The following is a 23,709-nucleotide window of genomic DNA, read 5'->3' on the forward strand; positions in this document are numbered from 1 at the left end:
TTCTGGATACTATTGACTTTTTTCCATAAATTGTAGAACGTCGCCCCCTATTGGGTTGCTTTATAAACAGCAGCACACAACAAGATCCTTCCTGATATAGGGAACAAAAGAACATGATTATTTAAAAGTTTTACCAACCATGAATCTTACATAAATACACACAGTTTATTAGCAATTCATTTTCTTTCTTCCCTTTTCCCCTTTCTTTCATTATATTGAGACAAACAAACAGACTGACAGACAGTAGTCTATATAGAAAAGATTATTTGTCATAATATGGAATAGAATGGTCTAGATAAAGATATTTCATTTAGGCCCAGAACCAATTTGATCAACTATGGTATCCCATGGATTAATGGAGGATGGCAGCAAGGCTGCAACTGCCCTGGGGCTTCATCAGGCCCCAGGTATGTATGTTTGTATCCACCTACTGGCAATAAGAAGTTATAGGTCCTACACTTTAACAAACTATTAGCAAGTTAACCAGATCCACCTAAAATTTGGTAAGATAAGTTGTAAGACCTCAATGATGCCAATTATGAAGCTTTTGAGTTTTATTTATTTATTATTTATTATTTTTATTTATTATTTGCCATGAAACAGGAAGCTGTTTTTAGGTGCTATGCATGCTTGGAAACACATGAAACCAGTCACAAGTCCGAACCCGTGAAGACTGATAAAATAAACAGCAACTGATTGCATGCGGTTTCAGTGGGTTCCATAGCGCACCCTAATGTACGGCAAACTAGTCAGGATAAAGTTGCTCCGATATTTAAAATTTGGTACACACATTGCTCTCATCATTTTAGACATTTTTTCCATATTTTAAACAAACTTTTTTTTTAAAACTTTTTTGGTTTATTGAATTCATTTGTAATTCTGTTGGTATAACCCTCAGACTAATGACATTAAATTGTGAAGGAATAGTCGATACTATAAATGATAATGTTATAGGTCATGTGACAACACAACATTTTAGGCACTACAGGTATGGAACTTTTCTAAACCCCTCCTAGAGTATTGAACAGGTCCACCTCAAATCTAGCCAGTGAAATCTCAAAACATCCACAAATCCAAAGTGCAACACTTTTGAGTGACAGAGGAACCTGTTGTAATTTTACTTTACATTGTCCACTCTACCCCAAATTTCATATGCTGCATAAAAGTCCAGGAGTGAAGACATCTGTATGCACATATTGAGTCATAATCATATTGCCACTTACTGGACACAGGAAGTGTCTCCTACATGCAATATCCAATAGTCATGAAAATGCATATCTTTATCAGTTGCCCTCTGGTAATTGTATCGCTGCATCATGTTGATCCACAATGACAGCACTTTGATTGTTGCATGCTCCGATGTGCAAGGGTCAACAGCTTGCAGCTTTTATTATTATTATATACAGTTATAATACAGAGACAAGGTATGTGGTGAGCTGAAGAGAGGCCTGACAGCTCACTTTTGCCCCAGGACCCTCTGGTGGTTTAATCCAGCCCTGCTGAATAGAGTACACTGCTCTGTATAAAATAATATAGCATAAACAAATTATGGTTCAGAACTAAGACAATTTACTCAATGTAATATTATAATGAGTGATGTTAATTACAGAATATTCTATTGTATTCTATTCAATTATATTATAATAGATAGAATATATTTCTATAGACTAAACATAGGCATTCGAATAGAATAGAATAGAATAGGCTTATTAATTAATTCATTCATTCATTCATTACAGTCCAGAACCCTTGCGGATAATTTGAGTTATTGAATATAATAGAACAGAATACTTAGAATACAATACTCTATATTGAATGAAATAGAGTCAAATAAGCTATTTAATTATGGTCCAGAACTAAAAGCATTTACTCAATTGAATCCTCCATTGAGTAATCATTCCACAATATTGTATTCTACTCTGTTATATTCTATCAAAATGTATTCTATTTGATTATATTATATTAGAGGAGAATAGAATCATCTTTAATTGCCCAAGTTTGTTTATGCATACAATAAATCTGACTCCAGTTTAGTGGCTTTCAGTGCATTTGCACAGAATAGTCACAACTCTAATCGTCAATTGGTCTTTAAAAAATATACACAAGGAATGATTATATACAGGTGGAACTGTTTCTGTAGACTGTTAATCAGTGTTGGGGGGTAACAGAGTTACGTGATTTAATTGTAAAGTAAATGTAACTTTAGTCTGTTACACTTACTGAGGAAAACATTTGTAATTAAATTACAGTTACTCATGAAAATGTTGATGATTACGAAGGGGGTTACATCTGAAGGCAGACCTCAGGAAGAGAGTTTTTCCCCTAATTTTTTAGTATTTAACATGTTACTAAAAACATATATTGCTGTTTTAATTCTTTGAAATCAATATTTTTTTTTATATTTTGTAAATAAATCATTACGTGGACTTATCTGGAGCACACATGGGCTTAAACGATGTCACAGTACCAATTAAGCCCATGAGACTTTTGACTTTTTTCATAAAATACCTTTATTTTATATTCCAAAATCTACATGAACTAAGGGTTATATATACATTTTCAAATGCGAGATAAACCTTGCTTTATAAGAAATGATCTCCCTTATTAACCATGTTAGTATCCATGAAAAACACCCGAACTTAGATGTTGGTGGGCTTAACTAGTACACTTGCCCCAACAGCTGAAAACATTTGTTAGAAAAATAGAAAAGTAATCAAACAGTTATGAAATATAACAAGTTATATTACTTTGATTAATTAATTAAAATAGTTACGTTACTTACTACATTTTAAATAGGGTAAAAGTAATCTGTAACCTATTACATTTCTAACTAACCTTCCCAACCCTGTACATAAGCTATCAACAACATTTGAATTTTTGGAAATGAAAAGATGAGTAATTTGTATTATCCTTTTCATTTTGTTCAACTTGTCAGAGGAACTTTTCAGTGAAATACAAGTGTATACTGTGTAACATTTAGGACCAGCAACATGTTTCCACCACCAGTCTGAACCATAGACATATGAACTCTTTGAATGCGTCTCGGCAAGGCGCATGCGCAGTACTTGACATTTTGAAGTTGCTTCTCAGGGGTGTTTGAACAGGAAGGCGGACATGTTGGCCAGCCTGTGGGAGAAAATCGGGCATCGTCTGCTGTTTTCCCCCCCTCAAAAACTAACATACATCAAAATCCAATTTGTTTGCCTTCGATGTGAGAGATAAAGCCATTTGGACGACGAGCAGTCGACAGTCAGTGACAGTGCACCGGGCTGCGGCGGAAGGACTGCAGTTAAACGCTCAAACGACTCCGTGTTTCAACTCATCGAAATTTGGAAGAAGCAGAAGTTTTTTCCCACCACTTCTACTTTTGAGCTGTCAGATTCGTTTTGTCGTTTTCTGCAAGGGCCTGGCACAGGTATGGGAACGGGCCCGGACTAACCCTCCCCACAAACTGTGCTTTTACAAACAGACGCTACATTGAAGTTTAAGTTGCCTTTTGTTTGGATGCAGCAACATTTTTAAGCCCTTATCCTCTGCGGCATCCTGCGGAGGCTGACTAATCTGTCGCCGCATTTATCTTCTGCCACTGAAGTTATTTGCCACTCATACTGGGAAACATCTTTCGACACTGGAAATGTGGCTTTTGTACATTCAACGCAACCTGAAACGTTTCATCGTCTGTGAAAGCCTGAGGAGAACGATGTGTTTTCTTTGAAGTGGAGGCGGAAAGTTCACACGAAGAAAGAACAATTTGGCTAGCTAGCTACCGCTGGCTGCTAAAAGCTAGCTAGCCAGCCTTCTGTCTCACCAGTGAGCTTTTTTTGTCCATAACTCAACACCGGGACTGAGTTCAACAGCAAAAATGTCTGCTGGAGAAAGTCTGGGGGCTCGATTTGGAAAAATCGATGCCATGTTGAAGGACCCAAAGTCAGAAATAAATACGGATTGTCTTCTGGTAAGTTTGTTGCTTGCTGGCTAGGCTAGGCTGCTAGCGAGTTAGCCATTCGGGATCAGTCTACTCCTTGGAGCAGAAATTCTTTCCGAGACCAACTAGTCGTCTCAATTGTCGTAGAAGAAATGTTTTGAAAGTAACGCTGACTAGGTACTTTGGCTCACACACCTAGTCAAGTTCAAATATGTGCATGTAGACACATATATGTCCTTTAAGTGTTAAGGAAAACAAAACAATCAGCAGGTTGAGCTGTGTTATTTTGCACTCAAATATAATATGAACGGGCAGCCAAAAACAATTAATCTGTAATTGCTAGCAGCAGGGTTTGTGTTTAATTTCCACAGCGGTGCACTCTCAGTACCCAATAACTGGATTTCCTTAAAGGAGACAAACAAATTAAAAAAGCAGTGGTGTCTAAATTTGACTGACAGACGACATCAGACAAGCTTTCAGGTTATTTTGGGGGTTTAACTCACATCAGTGGTGATATGTTACATTATTAAATATGATCAAGTGGATTGGTTCCCTTGCCACCTACTGCAATCTGATAATGATATGGGATGTCATTAGTGTTTCCCCCCTTCAGATCAATTGCAAGTGTGTGGTTAGGTGTGCTCTGTGCTGTTTTGTCTAGATTTACTTATCTAAGCTTCATTTGAAGTGATAGGCTGCCTGCAAGCCTGTTCTAACCTGCAGGCCTCCAGCTGCATCAGTATACACCTGTTGGCTGGAGATCGTCCTGGCTGCTTCCTGTCTTATGAGGTGACAACTCATGAAGTGACTCTCCAGCCTAGAAGGGAAAAAGTGTGTCTGCTGCCACGTGCTACACCCTAAAGCAACACCTTCATAGTTTTTTATTACATGCAGCAATCCCAGGAACTGACTCACCATGGAGCGGATGCCATGGGGATGTTGTTGTGTCAAGTATTTGTTGATATCGAGAGCGCTGTGGCTTTGGTGATAGTGGCACTGAATGTTTTCACAAGGATTTGGCCCTCGGTGACTCACAAGGGCAGTTGTACTCAGATGTATAGTGTACTTAAACTGAATATTCATGTGGGTAATTGGATGGAAAAACCTGGCCTAAATTTCCAGGGACTGACCTTGGTACCAATGTTTTGGTACCTATATTTTGAAAACAGTCGTACTCACTTAGGGTTCACTTTTTTGAATTAGCAAGAAATAAATGGTAGCCATGGATTTGTGTATACAGTAGTTTCATTGTAGCTCATTCATGTGTTGTGCATCTATGGTTATACTCTTTAATTAATGACCCCTGTGTCTTGATTGGATGATATGGGTGTTGTAGCAGGCAGCCTGTCTCAGGGACATCACAGAATCTGTTTTTTGGGAAAGGGGGCTTGTCCTTAAATCCCACCCACACACCCAACATGGAATATTTGTGTAAAGGCTTCTGTAGATAGCTGTCTCTTGAAAAGAAAACTTGCTTAGTCCCTGTGACCTCCCATCCTGTTGCAGAAAGAGCCAATTAAACTCACCTAAAAGTGCACATGCTCTGCATTTTTAATGGCAAAAAGCTGTGGGGACTGTTCCTGCTGGCAGCCACACACACAAGGGTGTTGTTCCTCTTTTTTCCCCGTCTCTGCAATCTCCCTTGATCAATGAATGGAGGCCTTTTGCCGAGGCTCTCTCTGCCACCATGCAACTCCACCCACAGCTTAATAAAATTCCATGCTAATCAAATAACCTCTTGTCTTTGACTGGCCTGGAGTTCCCTGTGTGTCCCAAAGCCATTCTGCATGTCTGGAGAGAGAGTCGAGACCAGGCAGGCTGCTCTGAGGTAGCTGGGTGTGGGCTCTGCTCTCTACCCATAAACCAAAATTATGTGGACTGAAGACTCATGTTTCTGAAGGCCGTGAATCAGGACATTTAACTCATAAAGCAGCCAACATGCTCGGCTATGAGTAATAGGCTCCATCAGAATACACAATGCAAGCCTTTTACTGGCCATGTTTCTGTACCTGAGTCTTGAGCTGGCACTGCTTTCCGTCTCCAGCGTTGAGCACTGTTGTGTTTCTACTTTTCTTCCCATAGAAGCCTGGCCTGCGTTGTGTGATGGTGACATTTGGCTCTGCACCATACCACTCAGCTCGAGCCCTGTCACCCCTTATCTTTACCCCCCTAAATAAATCCTGCTTGGAGAGAAGAGTGCCTTATCTTGATTGGGCTGCCCCCCTCCCCAATCATTGTGCTCTAGGCAGGCCTCTAAAGAGCCAATCTGTACAGACAGAATTCCTGACATTGTGATGGGAAAGCTCTCTGACATTAAGGCCACTAGATTTGATACGTTTTTCTGTCTGCGACGACTGATAGCTGCCATCAAATCATCCTTTTCAAAGCGTACGCCTTCCTCAAACATCCTCATTTTATTTTGAGTCTCTGAACCTCAGTACACAGGAAATAGGTAGCTACTGAATATGCCTTCAGTGGTAGAGTATGTTTATCATTTGGTAAATTCGAATGGTTGGGTTGATATGTTGGAACTTGTTTAGCATGGGCTTTGCCTCTATTGAGGTGTATATATACACACACACACACACACACACACACACACACACACACATACACACATACATACATACATACATATATATATATATATATATATATATATATATATATATATATATATATATATATATATATTCTGTGTTTTGATCCTACTTTCATCTGTTATTTGGACTCTAAATCTGTAATAAGAGTAATTACAGGAAACGGCAAGGCCAGTAAACCAGATTTGTAGACAGTGATTGACTGTGTGAAGGCTATACATGAACTTGTTTATATGTGGAAAACTGTGTGCCGAAGAGCTTTCGTCGAATGAATGGAATAATCAGTGTGTTAAATTATATTTGCAGGTTAATATCTGCGAGTATTTGCGGTCTAATTAGATTTCTTCCCACAATGATGTCAGTGAAAGAGGTGTTTATTACTACTTAAGCCATTATAACTAATCAGTGGTGTCGTGTGGCAAAGAATCAACGGGATAAGAATGGCTATTGTGAAGATTATATGCTAATTTTAACTTAGTTGTTCTTTCGCCTAAATGATGGTCACATTGCCACTGTTAGTTAGCATGCGGTGTGGTTTCCATTTTCCAAGTGTGGTTGACTCCCTGACACATACACCTGAGCTTTGGCATTCAAAAGAAACTGTCACATAGCAAATCCACGGTCTGAAGATGCTGTTCATGAAGAGATGTGCTGGGACAGGGACAGTCCCCACTCACAGCCGTCTAAAATCAAGTCTTCAGAGTCATTAGATGGATAATTTCACTGTGTGTGTTAAAGTAGCCTGGCATAGTAGATCTGTGAAGGATTAAGTAACAACCAGAGTACAGTCAATTCCTGCCTTGCCTGTGACCTTTGTCTTTAATGAGCAATTCCTGCCTTTAAGGTGTTGTCTGCACTGATAATGCAGCTACAGTCACTGTTGATTCAAGACTTAGTGACAGATCTGCACAGTTTTAAGGGAAATTATGTCTGCATGTGGGTCAGCGGACCAGGATTGTTGCTGAGCGTTTGCTGAATATCAAGTCGAGATAATTAATGCACTTTAAAAGGTTGTGCTCTGTAACATTTACTTTAGCATACAACCTGAAAACAGTACAATTAAATTATCCAACCTCATTTCTGTACTAATTAGTTTAGAGCTAAGCACGACATGACTCACTGTCACTCTATAAATGACTCTACTGGTGGTTTTTGTGTTTTTAAAACCTGTGAAATTGCCCACAGTTTATTTTTTTGCTGTACGTTAGTTGTGACAGTTTAAGAAAGCATTTTTTAACGTATAATTCATGCATGATTTTAGCATGAAAAGCACTTGTGTGAAGATGAGTTTTTGATAGCTGAGGCGGATGTGTAATAATATTGTGATGATTTTATGTTGTCGTGTTGCCCAGCCTTTTTGTTGTCACATGGCGAAGTGGCTGCCAACAGTGACAGATTTGGAAACTCCTACAGGAATCCAGATGGATGCCAGAGCAATCATTGAATACACCACCGCTTTATTTGCAAATGGTCCCCGCTCACAGCTACATCATATAACTGATGGAAAAAATAAGTGACAAAATTTTGTTTGTTTGTTTATTATGTAATAAAAAATACACAGTAATGATGAATACAGAACAGTGTGAAGGAGAATTGCCGAAAAACCCTCAATACAAGAATTCATGCAGGTATACAGCACATTATCATTGTCAAACTAAAAACCTAGCCCTCCATTAAAACAATGTCAAACACAAACCGTAAAATATCCAAAAAAATAGTCACTAGTCACACTTTCATGGTGGTGGATTAACTTGTGTGTTTCAAGTCTCTGCAAGTTTTTTTTTTTTTTTTTTTAAAGCTCGCTGCCTGTAAGCAGCACAATCAGCCTGAATAAAGTGTTACAAAATGAGAGATCTTTGTAAACATCATGTAAAGGTTTGTTGGTTATTGGCTAAAAATGCTGGGAAAACCATTGGGGCCTGCTCCCTAATGATGAATCCCATCTCAAGTTGAAAAACACATATTTGTAGTAATGGTTATAGTCAGCGTTTGATCCGTCCCCCTATTGTCAGAAAGGTTCAGGGCTGTCGGTTGTAAACTGCTCTCCTCAGCTATTCGGCTATGGGGAAAAACAATTGGCCGAGCTATTTGTAGCTCCGCATTCCCTCAACTGACTGATTATGTGCAGGAATGCATACTAAAATTATCCAGTCTTTTAATAATGGAAGGCTTTTTTCCTTTGATTTACCCACTGAACTTTACAGCCTCCTCATGCTTTTTTTGATCTTATTTAGTAAAATCCACTTACTATGTCCCACTTAAAAAAGGACTGCGACCTTTTATCCGGTGAAGATGGTCGAAGTGAACTGAGTCAATGTTTCTAATAAGATGGTTTATTTGTTCAGGTAAGGTCAGAAATCCTGTGCAGTGCAAAAAAAGGAAAAGAAAAAAGAAAGACTTAAGTTTTTTGCCTGAGACTCCAGAGCTCAGTCAGTGGAAACACGTGAGCGCTCTTCACTGTTGAAATAACTCAATTATATTTTGACATGAAAACGTTTGTGACAGTGATTCCCGCTCGCTGGGACCTCATAAGGAAATGGAATGCCCCCTGTTTTGCCACCCCTGGGTTTACTGTCACTGCTGTTTATCCAGTAGACTGGTTAGATATGCAGGCTTTCTAGGTAAGTGGGATTTCCTGTCGGTAGATATTATATACAGCAGGACTACAGACCAAGTGCGTAGTAACTCTCACTGATGAGCTTCCAAAGTTTTCCAAAATTGATGCATCCCAAATGTCTCCTTATGTTTTAATTTGTACCGTAAAGTCTGCAGTGAGGTATTTCAATGCTTTTAAATGGCTTCATTCAGTTGCGTGATCACATTTTGTGTTTACACGGGCGCAGCCTGCGATGGAGCTGCCTTTATTTGCATTGCGAGCTGAACAGCCCCGTGCACAATCGCTCACATGTGGAAAGCATATTGTCTTGAAGAGGTGGCAGAAAAGGAAGTGAGAAGTAAAAAGGGCTCGACTCAGGCCTGTCCACATGCCTTGTTCTGGCATGCAGAAAGGGATGATGTGGATGAATCTCCCATGGAAATTTTAACTCAGACTTAAATGTCTGGAAAAGGTGTGTGTGTGTGTGTGTGTGTGTGTGTGTGTGTGTGTGTGTGTGTGTGTGTGTGTGTGTGTGTGTGTGTGTGTGTGTGTGTGTGTGTGTGTGTGTGTGTGTGTGTGTGTGTGTGTGTGTGTGTGTGTGTGTGTGTGTGTGTGTGTGTGTGTGTGTGTGTGTGTGATTTCTCTCCCCTAAAGCTTTAAAGAAATAATTGCCATATGTAATGTCAACCACTGGCCTCTGTGTATTTCTGTGCTGCTATACACATTTTTTGAAACTTGCATAATTACCACGTTCCATTAATAGCGCGACGACTGAGATGGTTTTTCGTTTTATTATTATTTAATAATCCCAGAGAAGTGTCGCTCTCTGCCTGAAGCAGCATCAGCAGAAATAGGATAACATGGAGCACTGTGAGCTCCACTTTTTGTTTCCCAGTTATTTTTTTTTTCCCCCTCCAAAGACTGCCACATAATAATATATAGCCTGTGGCCTGCTACCACCCAATGCTTGTTGCACTGACTGAATTTCATGCACAGTTTTGCTCTGCTTCTGTTAGGTTAGATTATTGGTAGAGTGTTGTGTGTGGTAAATTTCCTCATATCTGGCCGTTATGGGGTGTAACAGCACATTTAGTGATGTCTCGAACTATCGTGGTATAGACGTATCAGTTTGATGCATGCAGTCGTATGAAAAATACGCTCCTTGACCCAAGCAAATACTATCAAAATAGTTCACTGGGTTGTAGCAGCGCAGCATTTAGCTGTAGCACACTCGTGTATGTGTGTTAGCTGAGGTAGCCTGGTTAACCTGTAGTGTTGCTGCAGGAGAACCATAACACTGACCCAGTGCAACACTATTATAAAAATAACTAATAATAATAATGATAGTAATAACTTTATTTATATAGCACCTTTCATACATAAAAATTCAGCTCAAAGTGCTTTACATTTAAAGTAATAAAACAAGGACAAATAAGTTAAAATAAACAACATGGGTTTAAAATAAAATGAAAACATTGAAAAAGGTAAAAAGGGGAAACTAAATAAAAGCAGGTGTAAAATACAAGATAAAACATAGATTAAACTATAAAAGCTTTGGGCTAAAGGTATCTTTTGAGCTCTTATGCTCCGTTATCTCCGTAGTTTAACGATACCATATCTCCTGGTCCCCCTCCTCTCTATCTGTGACGGTCCTCCCCCTCTCCCCTCTCTGTGTATTTCAGAGCTGCAAGTTCAATATATTTATGTGTGTTAGTTTCACACAGTTTCACCACCTAGCCAAGAAAGAGCTTTGTCAGTGATCCTGGACCATCAACCTTATATTTGTGAGCATAGCCTGGGGATGATTTTGGGCTAAGGATCCCTGTTGGGGCTGTTGGCTGCTCCATCTGGCCCATCGGCGGAGTGCTAAGTTAGTTAAAGCAGAACAGAGACAACCCTCATGATCACAAATCAGCCATCACACTACAGTACGGTTTATATTTATTTATTGAACATTAAATGGGCAGGAGTGGAAAATTAAATGTGAAAATTATTCTTTTTATTTACTTTTATGTTCCTAGTTATCTCATTTGCACCTAAGTAAACATTTCCCCAAATCATTTAAAAAAAATATTTTGGATACATTGCCCTTATTGAGGTATAAAAAATGTCTATATGTATGTTTCTCCTGGTGCACGTTGGCTGTTTAAGGGTTAAACCTGGTAACACCTTACACAAACACTGTGTTTGTGTGCCTGGTTAATATTACTGACAGCTGATATTGATATATTTTTTTATGTCAGTTGTCAGATATGCTGGATTAGCATCTATAACATCTACTGTGTCATCATATATTTGGCAATAGAGGATTTTTATCTCTATTTCTCAGTCCTAGCACCTCTGTATCTGTAAATACAATCTCCCACAAATACCTTAACGCTTTCTTTCCACGAGGATAACCAGCACAAACCACAGCGCAGATGCAAAATGCTGAGATTCAAACTCTGAAAAGTTGCTGCTCACACACCCGTTTCTATTCACGCTTACTGCTTCAAATTGTTGATTTAATACACAAAGTTGTTTGTTTTTTTCCCCTTTAAAACTGAAGTCTTAAGTTTAAGCTACGATGAGATTTTTCCGCTCACTATAGCTGCTTCTTTTGTCACTTTGGAGATTTGGTAGAGGACTCTTAGCCTGGGCTGTCTTCTGATTTTTCTTTGTTTTTTCCTTCATTTGTTCTCCCATTGGAGCAGCTGGCCCCACATGCACAGCCCTCCACTCCCTTCTCCTTTCCGTCATAGTGTTAAAAGCACTAGCGCTGATTGAAAATAAGGCTCACTATGTGACTCTGTACTTGGGATGGATTTTTTTTTTTTTTCCTCCCTTCCTTCACTTTTTGTTGAGAACTTGTTTGGCCACATACCTAAAATAGCTCTCTGACGTGTACAGTCCTGTTAAGGAATGTTACTGTGGCTGTCCAGAGCGCTCTGCGGCAGGAAGTTATGCAAACGTGCATTGCTGAGTACAGAGCCTTGTGATTACGGTCCTGAAGGACTCGGTTCTTCAGCTTCTTTTTTTTTTCCAGTGCAGCCTGGCTGGATACTGAATGGCCAACAAGGCCCCCTTTTTCTCCCAGCCAGTGGTCTGTCTTGTGTGAATTCTCCCTTCTGAAAGTTGGCTTAAAGTAGTTTTTTTTAAAAAGCTCAGCAGATGATGGCTCTCAGCATCACCATGTGTGTTGATCGCATCCTCCCCTCTCATTAATTTCCCACATTCTGTCCCCATGAATGTCTCTGTTGCTTTTATCCTTCCCACCAGCCATTCTTCACCTCCCATTTTTTTTTCCTTTTTCCCCTCCCACCTGCCTTTCCCTTGCTTCCACCCATCCCGGAGGGCGTTTACTTGTAATATGCCCTCATAGATGGGGGTATGGCCCTGACCTCCACTGTTCAGCAGAAGCAGCAGAGTTACTTAAGAGGATTCCTCGCCTCGTCTGAGCTGCTGATTCACTGTGTGTCATCATTGTTTTGCTCAGAGATGCAAAAAGAAATGTCATTATTTATAACAGCAGATCATTCACAGTACAGGAACGACAAGATTCCTGCTCTGATAGTGAATTCAGAGATTAAGTATCTCATCCACAGGTTAATTCAAGTTTCCTTGAATTTAGATTTTAGATTAGCAATATAGCTTCAGTATTTTTTCTCTCTGACTGATTGAAGAAAGCAAATGTAGGCTAGTTAACCTGTAACAAAGTGGCAGAAGATAGTCAGTTTTCAACATCTGGCTCACACTTGCTAGCTGGAATGCAAAACAGTATGTGGTGTTCAAGTGTTTGTGTGCCTGTCTTGTTTCAGCCATTCTGGATTATGGAAGATTAGATTAAATCCCGCCAGTAGCACTTATGCTCCTACCTAGCCTGTGGCAGGAAAGCCTTTACTGTATGTTTACTGGTGGTGTTGCAATATTTTAAATATCTGTGATAACTTTTTAATTTTATTTAACAGCATCATACTCAGCTCTTTCTTTAAAGCTAACAGGAATGATCCTAATGAGGGTCAGGATCTGAGGTGGTGGGAGTAGCTTCTGTGTTTTCAGTGAGTCTTTACAGGCCTGTATTGTAAAGTCATACAGTTGACCTCACTGTATCGTTATTGTTAGACACCACCCTGATGCTTCAGTCATCAAAAGCTACTTACTTTCTTCAGTTGCTTTTATTAGAAACTTTGTGACCAGGGTGGGAAATATGGTCATCCATCCAGAGTGGCAGAGTTGGGTTTCTGAAAATCTACCAGGCGTTCAGTTTTTTCCATCAGCTGTTTTTTTTTTAAAGTTAAAATGCTTTTTTTTTTCTCTCGCAATGTCTGTGTCTGCATATTGGCTCCAAAGTAGATTTTCCAGTAATATAACTCATGAATCCAATTCTGTCCAGCAGCTGACTCGAGCGTCTGGACGTCACAACCTTTTCACAGCACGCTTATTTCACGACATTTCAGCCGCATGACTATCCACCATATAACTTTGACGACATTAAAAGCAGACCTGTTTGGTGAGCTTGTTCAGTAATGTGCTTGTTGTTGTATTAACTGAACTCAAAGGATGACGCTCCCTGCCTCTTAAAAACTCAAATGAAAGTAATTTTTTTTTTCACTTTTCCTTACAAATACTTCGATATGATACCTTTTAAAGATTGTTTTCTAGTATTAAACAGAGCTTATAACAATAATTTAGTGATATATATTTTTTAAATAGACCTGTGCAGACTACATGCAGCCAGTAGATCTGTTATTAATCCCTGTAACACTCTGTGAATGTTTACAGTTGCAGTGAAATCCGGCTCTTTGTAATAAGCTAAAAACCTCCCAGACATTATTATTGTAATCCATGCTTTTAGCCCATTGTTAGCTGCTCAAATCTGTCCCAATAAAGCTACACAGTCTTCTATTACTCTAACATCACATGTTGTCACCTGTGATGTTAGAGTAATAGAAGACTGTAGCTTTTTTTTCCTCCTCCTTGTTAACCCCTCTCTCCTCTCTTCTCTTCTCTCCTCTCCTCAGGATGGCTTGGATGCACTGGTGTACGACCTTGACTTTCCTGCCCTGAGGAAAAACAAGAGCATTGACAACTTTTTGAATAGATGTAAGTACTCCTCGTCGTGTCCCCCCCCCCCCCCCCCCCCCCCCCCCCCATGTCCTCCTTTAACGTTGATCCCCTCCGTGTCTCTCACTTTAACCATTTGTGCTTTGCTGAGCCCAGAGTTACATACGGGTATAAGCCCGGGCCCAGAAAAGAAGGCTGTTTTTGGGTCACTGCCTCTATGCAGGCTTGGACACAATAGGTGTCTGCTGCTCAGTGTCTCCAACAAAGGGGCTTTCATAAATGGCTGGTGACCCACATGACGCCTGTCGGGATGGCTCTTCTTTGCCCTTACACCGGGGAACCCCCATAACTATGTACTAGACAAACCAGAACATACCGTGACAAGGTTGATGGTGAGGCTCAAACTGACCCACCTTGATATAACTGCACAAGCATTTACATTTTTAGAAACTGGCAACCGTCATGTTAGTGTTTATTATTGATGGGGCAGGACATCAGTGTTCAGTTATATCTTGGGAATATATGTCTTTAATTTCCTAAATTACGTACAGACAAATATTAACTTTTCTTTTCTATGAACATTTCTCTTCCTCCTCCTCTGTTTAGTTTAGTTTAGTTTGATTTTGATTAATTTTCTTTCTTTTTTTTTTCTCTGTATCATTTATTACACATAGACAAACACCTATAACCATACATACACGTCATGTCTCTGCCTCTTCTGTCTTCGTTTCTATCATAACCCAACATATTCTCTATCACTCCCTTTGCAGCATGTTTTACAGCCTTCTGTAACACTTTTTTTTCTTTTTTTTCTCTTTGAGTTTCTCACAGAAACTCTTCATAGCGCTCCTTTTAAAGACACCCGTGCGCAGAGCATGAAAATTGTATTCACGTGTGAAATGAATCGGGCAATGATTGCTTTCATGGGGAAGTGATTGGTGCTCTGCGTGCACTGTGTGCTCTTTGTCTGTGACATCACAGATTGTTGTATGTGTAAACTTCTCTCTCGCTATGTCCACAGCGGCAGAAACGCATTACCCTGATTAATAATCAGTGTCTATTTGTCAGTGATCATGTATAGCATATACTTCTATATTAGGGGTGGAACGGTTCACAAAATCCACGGTTCGGTTCATATCATGGTTTTGGGGTCACAGGGTTCAGTGTGGTTTATTTTGTTCTTTTCCGGTGGGGTTTTCACACTTCATTTCTCATATTTTTAGACTGGATGACATCATCAAGGCAAGAGCGCAATACAGATTAATAAAAAAAAATGAGTAGTTTAACACTTACCAACAGGCATGTATCAAGGAAACTTTTAAATTAGTGCCTCAGACGAATTAACATTATTTTACACACACTGACTAGGACGTGAACACAGGCTGGGGTCCGGGATTCCCCCCGGAGAAACACGTCATCAGGAGGGATTCCCACCTGACCGGCCCTAACTGAAAGAGGAAAAGATCATAACAAAATAAAGAGCTGTCACATATAGACTATCGTGCATGCATGCTCCATAATACATTCATTAGTTTGATGAAGTTACTAAAAATGTCCTGTGTCCCGTACTACTTTTTTTCCTCTGCGTCAGTTATTGTTTTTATATGGGCATTGATTTATTTACAGCCGCTGCACGTCTCCTGTTAAAAAAACGACAAATTTGCCTCACAATGCTAAAATACAACAAGCCAACTCTAAAATTAAACGTGTAACTTATCCCAGGCTGCATTATATAGCCTATTTCAATAAACACACTGCAGGATAAAAGAGAAAGACACCAAAGGAAACTGTTTTATTGATGCTGCTCAAATCCGCATGTGGCATGTGGATATAATAATATGATAATAATAATAATGATCTCCTTAGGAGATCAAGGTCACACTTCAACATAAAATGGGATCATTTATTCGTAACCGATCAACGGCCGTGCTAATAATAAAAGGCTATAGATATTTACTTTGTAGAGATATTTTGGGTCTACACATGTTTGTGTAGTCTATCATTTGTGTTATTGTGTAGTTTGGCTGCTTTGCAATAATCAACCTGCATCTGGAGATGGTGAGCGCTCTCTCGGGTCAGTAGCTGCTGGTGCTAGTACTGTTGGAAAGGCAAGGCTTACAAAAACCGAACAAACCGAACAATACACACGTGCCCCGAACCGAACGGGACAGATCTTTTTAATGAACAGTTCCACCCCTATTATATATACTAATTTGTAATGACAGTGGTTGAGGTGGCGGCTAAACCAGCAGGGGTAGCCCGCCTTATGAAAACATAGCTGGAAGGAAATGTTATACTCTCTTGGCTCCATGTTAAAGAGTTGAGGATTTAATGGCACTTAATGCAGCCTTAACAGTGCTTTAAAGCATTATATCATAAAAAATGTTTAATGTTTCTTATTTGAATGTCAACCCGAGCTTCTGCAAACCCTTCGGCAAAAACTGCCATTAGACATCTCCTCAATTACTCTTGGTACGGTACTTTTGTGTATAGCAGACAAGTGTTGGAACTGCATTGATGGATATGGAGTAATGGACTAGCTGTCTTGTGAGACACTGCTCCTCAATGGCATGTGTTGCCTCAAGGGCTCTTTACTCCGGAGCCTCTCCCCCATGCATTGTGCTTTGCTCCCCGATCATATCAGCTGATTTCTTTATTCTATGCATGCATGGGTCTATTGGCAATAACCTTACACACACACACACACACACACACACACACACACACACACACACACACACACACACACACACACACACACACACACACACACACACACACACACACAGTATATTCTCTGCAACAGCAACATTAAATCCTGTTTGTACCATCTAAACATGGTACAAATAGCACAAACGTGTTATTTTTTGTCCTCTGGGATGTATCAAGTTGGGATCATGATTTTGGGAAGCTCTCCCCAAAGTGGAAATGACTCACTCTAAAATGTTCTTATTCTAACAGCGCGTTTTTATTTTTAGATCAATTGAACTCGGTTGCCCCCCCCTTTCCATGCATTCCCGTGCCAGTTGTGACCCATGTGAATTGAAAATTATCCCTCTAGTTCAACTATGACCAAATTTGGCTGAACATTGTATATTGTCTCCCTTAGGGGAGCTAGCATTGCTACATCAGGGAGTGGCCAACTCTCAGTAAGCAACAAACTTTTCCTAAACGGCTTCCCTCAGCTGTGCAGAGGTGCTGTCAATTTTTCTGCTGTTTGTCAAGAGGCTGCATATTCTTATGAAAGTCGGCCTCTGCTGTATGTAAACATTACATGACACCCAAATGTGGTAACATTACAAAAACAGGATAGTGGTGAACTGATTTGACTTGAAATGCAACCACGATAGACTGTATTTTAATCAGAAAAAACACAATACATACATGCAGGCTCTTTCAGGCACTCCACACTGCCTCAGCCTCATCGTATGAGGTCATTGCAACAATTTCCTGAGTATATTGTCCTACATAGCATTTATTTTCTATTAATGTCTGTCTTTGCTTGTTTATTTTTCCAGATAAGGAAACCATTAGTAAAATTCGGGACCTACGCATGAAAGCGGAGGACTATGAGGTGGTTAAAGTTATTGGGAGGGGAGCATTTGGAGAGGTGCAATTGGTAAGAATGTCATCTTGTGTTTTTTGAACAACCGTTTAAAACAATGCAAAGGTTTATGTTTTTTTGTTGAGTACTAGTTTAATGTTTGCCCTATAAGTGCTGAAGTTTTGTATGAGTGTTACTTGATTGTCACCTTTTCATCTTTTCTAGGTAAGACACAAAGCCACAAGCAAGGTATACGCCATGAAGCTGCTGAGCAAGTTTGAGATGATCAAAAGGTCGGACTCTGCTTTCTTTTGGGAGGAGAGGGACATCATGGCTTTTGCCAACAGCTCATGGGTGGTGCAGGTAAAAAGCATTTTAAAACTACTTAACCAGCATTGTGTCCAGGTCACATACAAAAGCTGTCATAATGCTTGAATGGCACTGACTAATTTTTTTTTCTCCCTCTCTTCTATTCCACAGCTCTTTTTTGCCTTCCAGGATGACCGCTACCTCTACATGGTGATGGAATACATGCCCGGTGGCGACTTGGTTAACTTGATGAGCAACTATGACGTCCCAGAGAAGTGGGCCCGCTTTTACACTGCTGAGGTGGTGCTGGCTCTAGACGGTATCCACTCTATGGGCTTCATTCACAGGTAACAACCAAACTTCTGCCTTCTCCTCTTCTCCTTATTGTTTCTCGGGTTGGTTTTCAGATTCAGCCGCAGTCAGAAACATGAGGATGAACAACTCTAATGGAAAATGCTATTTCTTACCTCTGTTAAGTAATCCCTAGGGCTTTAAAGTCTGCTTTGAAATGCTTGTGAAACATGAAATAATTTATCTTGGATAGTTCATACATGTGGTAACCTATGATCAAAGGGGGCATTGTAATAAGCAGGAAATGATCCAGGGTCAGAGTTACTGTTTTTAGGAGGGCACTGCTAAAAAGGTGGAGTGCTCTTTTGAACACTAAATTCTACACTAGATTATTTTTTAATCACAAACCAGTCTTGTCAGATGTTGTTTTTGTTGTTTGTTTGTGTTAGTAAAATATCTAAGTTCTCTACCTGTATCTTAAACCAGTTATAGACCTTTAAATGAGTGGTAGTCACTTTCATTGTCGCCATTTTTGTTGTTTTTCCAGCAATTATTTGAGATTTAAATTCTGATTTATATACTGTAGCTATTTTTCTAATTCACATCCTCAGGCTCTTCTAACCTCAACTGTAGACATAAAAATGTGAAGTGCCGCAGTTTCCTTGTTATTTGCTTGAGTTTTGTATTGTTTTGTGTGTTTCAGGGACGTGAAGCCTGATAACATGTTGCTAGACAAAGCAGGCCACTTAAAATTGGCAGACTTTGGGACCTGCATGAAAATGAATAAGGTATCAGTTCAGTTTCCCCTAAAAAGTAACTCTTCTCAAGTGTAAAAGTTCAAGTACTTTAAATGTTTGCTTGTGATAAACATCTTAAACTCCACTCTATTTTTGACAGTTATTTTAAGGTAATAATTATCTCTACAAAGTAATAAAGATTTAAAAAATATGTTTCCCCCTTTCAGGATGGTATGGTACGATGTGACACAGCAGTGGGAACTCCAGATTACATTTCGCCTGAGGTACTGAAATCCCAAGGAGGAGATGGTTATTACGGCAGAGAGTGTGACTGGTGGTCAGTGGGAGTGTTCCTGTACGAAATGCTAGTTGGTGAGTTTTTGATTGTTTGCTGAAAAAGTCACCTGTTAGAGGTCAATTTTTGTGTAAGTTTTACATTGACATCCATATAAAAGCCTAAATGACATTCTGCAGCCTTTCTTGTCTTCAGTGTTTATGTTTTCTCCAAATTCTTCTCACTGTGGACATATCAGTAACCCATGGCTCTTATTTTTCTCAGGCGACACGCCTTTCTATGCAGACTCACTGGTTGGGACCTACAGCAAAATTATGAACCACAAGAATGCCCTGACCTTCCCCGACGACAGTGAAATCTCCAATGATGCCAAGAATCTCATCTGTGCTTTCCTGACTGACAGGTTAGATAGTGACAGACTGAGCACTGACTCATGGAGAGGGTTAACGTCTTAAAACTGTCTCTTTGTATATACATTTATTCATCTCTGAAATGATCAAGAATTAAACTTCCTCACTTCTTCAGGGAGGTTCGTCTTGGCCGGAATGGTGTAGATGAGATCAAGAGACATCCTTTCTTCAAGAATGATCAGTGGACATGGGAGAGCATCAGAGAAAGTAAGGACATTTTCACCTCTCTTTTCATTTGGCCGTGTGCACACTGTTACTGCAATAGGCCAATAGGCCATCGTGTTTTCCATTTGACCTACTACAGACAGTTGCAGGAAATTCTTGTAGACGAGGCATTCATTCAGTATCCTCTCCAAGACCGAACGCGATTCCTGCTCAGGGTAATAATTGGCAGCACAGCATTTTTTGAGGCCAACAAAAGGGGAAGCAGTCCATCGCAAATGTTAATGCGCCGGGATCGACACTGGAGCAGGGAGAGATTAGAAATGTAGGGCTAAATCCAGTAGCTATAGTCAGTTCTTTAGTGGGTTTATATTTAATACTTAACTAGGCTGAAGTCAGCACTTTTGTTGGCCACCCACCCCTGTCGTTCCAATGGCTGATCAGCTCTGCTAGCTGGCTGGCTTCCCTCTTTTTGAAGAGGGTTTGAAAAGAGATCTGTGATCCAGAAAACTGTGCAGCCCTCGCAGGTTACAGAAAAAACTGAAACACTGTTTGCTATATCTTTTATCCAGGCAAGTCCCAGGTAATCCACCTCTAATACAGTCATTATAGATAAAAAAAAAAAGAAAACAACTATTGAAAATGATACAGACAAAATAGAACAATGAGCCATGCCTATTTTACTACTGTGTTTACTGATAAAACAACTTTTTAGAGCATTTAGAGATTTATGTTTTGTTAAGTTTGTATATTATTGTATTTATCTGACAACCTGTCAATCATGTAAACATGCGAGACCTGTTTTGAATTCTAGTAGGGCAGCATATATCTATTATATATGTAATGAAGTGGCTCTGTTTTTCCTGCATCATCATGAATCTTCCATCTCCATGTACCATGTGCAGCGGCTGCCCCTGTAGTGCCTGAACTGAGCAGTGACATTGACACCAGTAATTTTGATGACATTGAGGAAGATCGGGGAGAGGAGGAGACCTTTCCAATACCAAAGGCCTTTGTGGGCAACCAGCTCCCCTTTGTAGGCTTCACTTACTACAGCAATCAGCAGTAAGTCCATCAGACTTTGCTGTATATATGCAGACGTGTCATTTTCACACTATATGACACACGTATTGAAATGTAGGATCCTTAAAAGTGTGTTCTGTTTGCAGCCTTTCGCGCAGCTCCTCCACCACCACAAAAACCAGTGACAAACGTAGCAGCTCCACAAAGGAAGACAAGAGTCATGTGAGTAAATGACTACTATTTTTAAGCCTTTGCTATGTAGAATTGGCCAATTATCCAACTCCGCTTATGACTTCCAATTCCCTTAGTGAAGGAATCTGTGATATCTGTGTGTTCCTAACATTGTTGAATGTTTCTGTTTTAGCTGGAGAACTTGCAGAAAAGAATCTACCAGCTGGAGGAACAACTCCACAGTGAGATGCAGCTGAAGGATGAATTGGAGCAGAAATGCAGGTATGTAACGGGACATTTATTCACACACAAAAAGGCTGCTGCTTACTCAGTCAAATCAAAGGCGAGATGGACATGTTTTTGTCTAACACACCAGTTAGTGTTTTTTTTTTAATGTGGCAGACAGAGGACAGAAAGCATTGCAAGCTATGTGGAGATGAGTTGCTTGTGAACAGGAAATGTGACTTTTGCATACAGCAACATACCTGAGATGATTCATTATAGGGCTGGGCGATATGGCTGAAAACTGTGTCACGATAAAAGTGTTTCATATCAGTCGATATCGATAATTATTGATTTTCTTATATGACCTATTTAAAATAAGGACCAGGGGAGAAAAATATTTGATTTAAACACTTTTATTGTAAACTTAACCTTCCTCTGATTTTAATCACCTCAGTTATCAATCAATGCAGACAGGGAAAAGAAATGTCAACACAACCATGAAAAACACTCAAATAAATAAATGTACACATAAGTCTGAATGAAAATTAAAATCACAATGAACACTTAACAATTATCTCTTCACATTAGGTGCAAAAATAAACATAAAAAAACAATGGTGCATAAAGTGTTTTAAAATATGTGCAAAGTGTTAATTGTAAACATATAAATTAAAGTAAAGCTGAGGTATACTTAACATCTGTAACATTAAAAAATGACCAAGTACTTTTCCACAACCTCTGACCTGTGGTCAAGCCATTCTTGTGAGCCATAAATTAGCTTGACTATTCATTTCATAGACCATGACTGGGTTCTGAAAACCAGATGCATGCAAAACTGCATATTTCCCCGATGACCACACAGGGGAATTAATAGCTGAAGGCTTGAAGGTGGCACTGGTGTCCTAGAGTCTGATTGAAGAAAAAATGGTGTGCATCACCACAGACAGCGGGGAAAATATAGTGAAGGCGACTTCACTGAACAACTGGACACAGCTGCAGTATTTTGGCCATCGTTTGCACTCTGCGATTGGTGAGTAGCATTGTCATTTCAACGACAATGGCGCAACCAAACGCGAAACTGTGAAATGATTTGCTGTTAGCGTGTCACTCTGTACGTTGCTAGGTTACCAAGGAGCGAGTGAGTTTGTTCGTGCAACCAACCTTGCTTCGCCAATTACGTACGGCAACTCCGCTTGGACAAACTCCTGTTACTATAGGTTGGATAGATGTATTTCATACATGTTTCAGCAGTTGGATGTGTGTCCGCACAAAGTATCGAACGTATTTTTTAAATTGAATCGCTATCGTTTTATCGCCCAGCCCTAATTCATTATTTAACATATTACTGCAAGATTTTATTTAGAAGGGTTTCTCATATTCTGATCTCCCTAGGACCTCAAACACCAAGATTGACAAGATCATGAAAGAACTGGATGAAGAGGTGATATGTTGCAACCATTTCTTTAAACATTCTTTTCACCAACACATGATGAAATCACAATATTTGCTGCGTTGATCATCATTAGATACGTCAATGCTTGGTTTATTCCTGCCACGTCATAGCTGCTCTCTTATTGCTGCAGGCAAACCTGAGGAAAGGCACAGAGACAAGCATGTCTCTGCTGGAGAAGGACAAGATCATGATGCAGCACAGATTCACAGAGTACCAAAGAAAAGCTGACCAGGAGGCAGAGAAGAGGCGCAATTTGGAGAATGAAGGTAAAGATAATGAGGTGCTGCTGGCATATGATTCAGGCACTTTGCAATTAAAGTGTAATTGCACATGGAAGCTGAGATACAGTCAGTATTTGAGCATAGTGATGCTCTCATCATCTCATTACCATTTGATCTTGGCTAAGACAAATGTTCCAGATGGATTTCCTGGTGTGACCTTCCGTCTTGCTCAACGCTTACTAAAGATCTAGTTAACTGTCAAACCATTTGACCTTTGACTTGCAACAGAAGACAACACTAAGTGGATTGAGAAGCATTAAGCTGTTAAATAGAAAACTAGATATGGTATGGCCAAACATTTGCATGCAGGGCAGACATATGCAACACCATGTAAGAGGTTTTAATCTGGAATTTAGCGATGGGATTTCATTTTAGTATGAAATAGGAGCTAAAATGAGGCCCAGTCTAACCCATTTCCTGTCTGATTCTTTGCAGTGTCAACTTTAAAAGAGCAGCTCGAAGATATGAGAAAGTTAAGCCAGAACTCTCAGGCCTCAAATGACAAGATTGTCCAGCTGCAGAATCAGGTATGCAGTTGAAATGACACACACACGAACGTAAGGAGTCGAGACCAGAGAAGATTCATTGACTGATACTTCACATCAAATAAAAAAAATGTAAAAAATGAGGTTGTATCATCAAAAT

General features: G+C 39.7%; 1 protein-coding gene across 1 annotated transcript in view; it reads left to right on the forward strand.

Annotated features, from left to right (window-relative positions):
• Positions 1-3,113: 3,113 nt before the first annotated feature.
• Positions 3,114-23,709, forward strand: part of rock1 (Rho-associated, coiled-coil containing protein kinase 1) — a 31,281-nt gene continuing 10,685 nt past the window's right edge. The window contains exons 1-15 of the mRNA XM_062428434.1: positions 3,114-3,955; positions 14,122-14,203; positions 17,683-17,783; positions 17,934-18,071; positions 18,189-18,364; positions 19,012-19,096; positions 19,273-19,417; positions 19,605-19,743; positions 19,866-19,957; positions 20,818-20,977; positions 21,082-21,157; positions 21,300-21,388; positions 22,723-22,771; positions 22,914-23,049; positions 23,500-23,591. Of these exons, the coding sequence (XP_062284418.1) occupies positions 3,863-3,955; positions 14,122-14,203; positions 17,683-17,783; positions 17,934-18,071; positions 18,189-18,364; positions 19,012-19,096; positions 19,273-19,417; positions 19,605-19,743; positions 19,866-19,957; positions 20,818-20,977; positions 21,082-21,157; positions 21,300-21,388; positions 22,723-22,771; positions 22,914-23,049; positions 23,500-23,591 (1,653 nt within the window). The 5' untranslated portion in view covers positions 3,114-3,862. The remainder of the gene's footprint in view (positions 3,956-14,121; positions 14,204-17,682; positions 17,784-17,933; positions 18,072-18,188; positions 18,365-19,011; positions 19,097-19,272; positions 19,418-19,604; positions 19,744-19,865; positions 19,958-20,817; positions 20,978-21,081; positions 21,158-21,299; positions 21,389-22,722; positions 22,772-22,913; positions 23,050-23,499; positions 23,592-23,709) is intronic.

The sequence above is a fragment of the Scomber scombrus genome, chromosome 11 (genome assembly GCF_963691925.1).
Source record: "Scomber scombrus chromosome 11, fScoSco1.1, whole genome shotgun sequence".
Classification (NCBI taxonomy): Eukaryota; Metazoa; Chordata; class Actinopteri; order Scombriformes; family Scombridae; genus Scomber; species Scomber scombrus.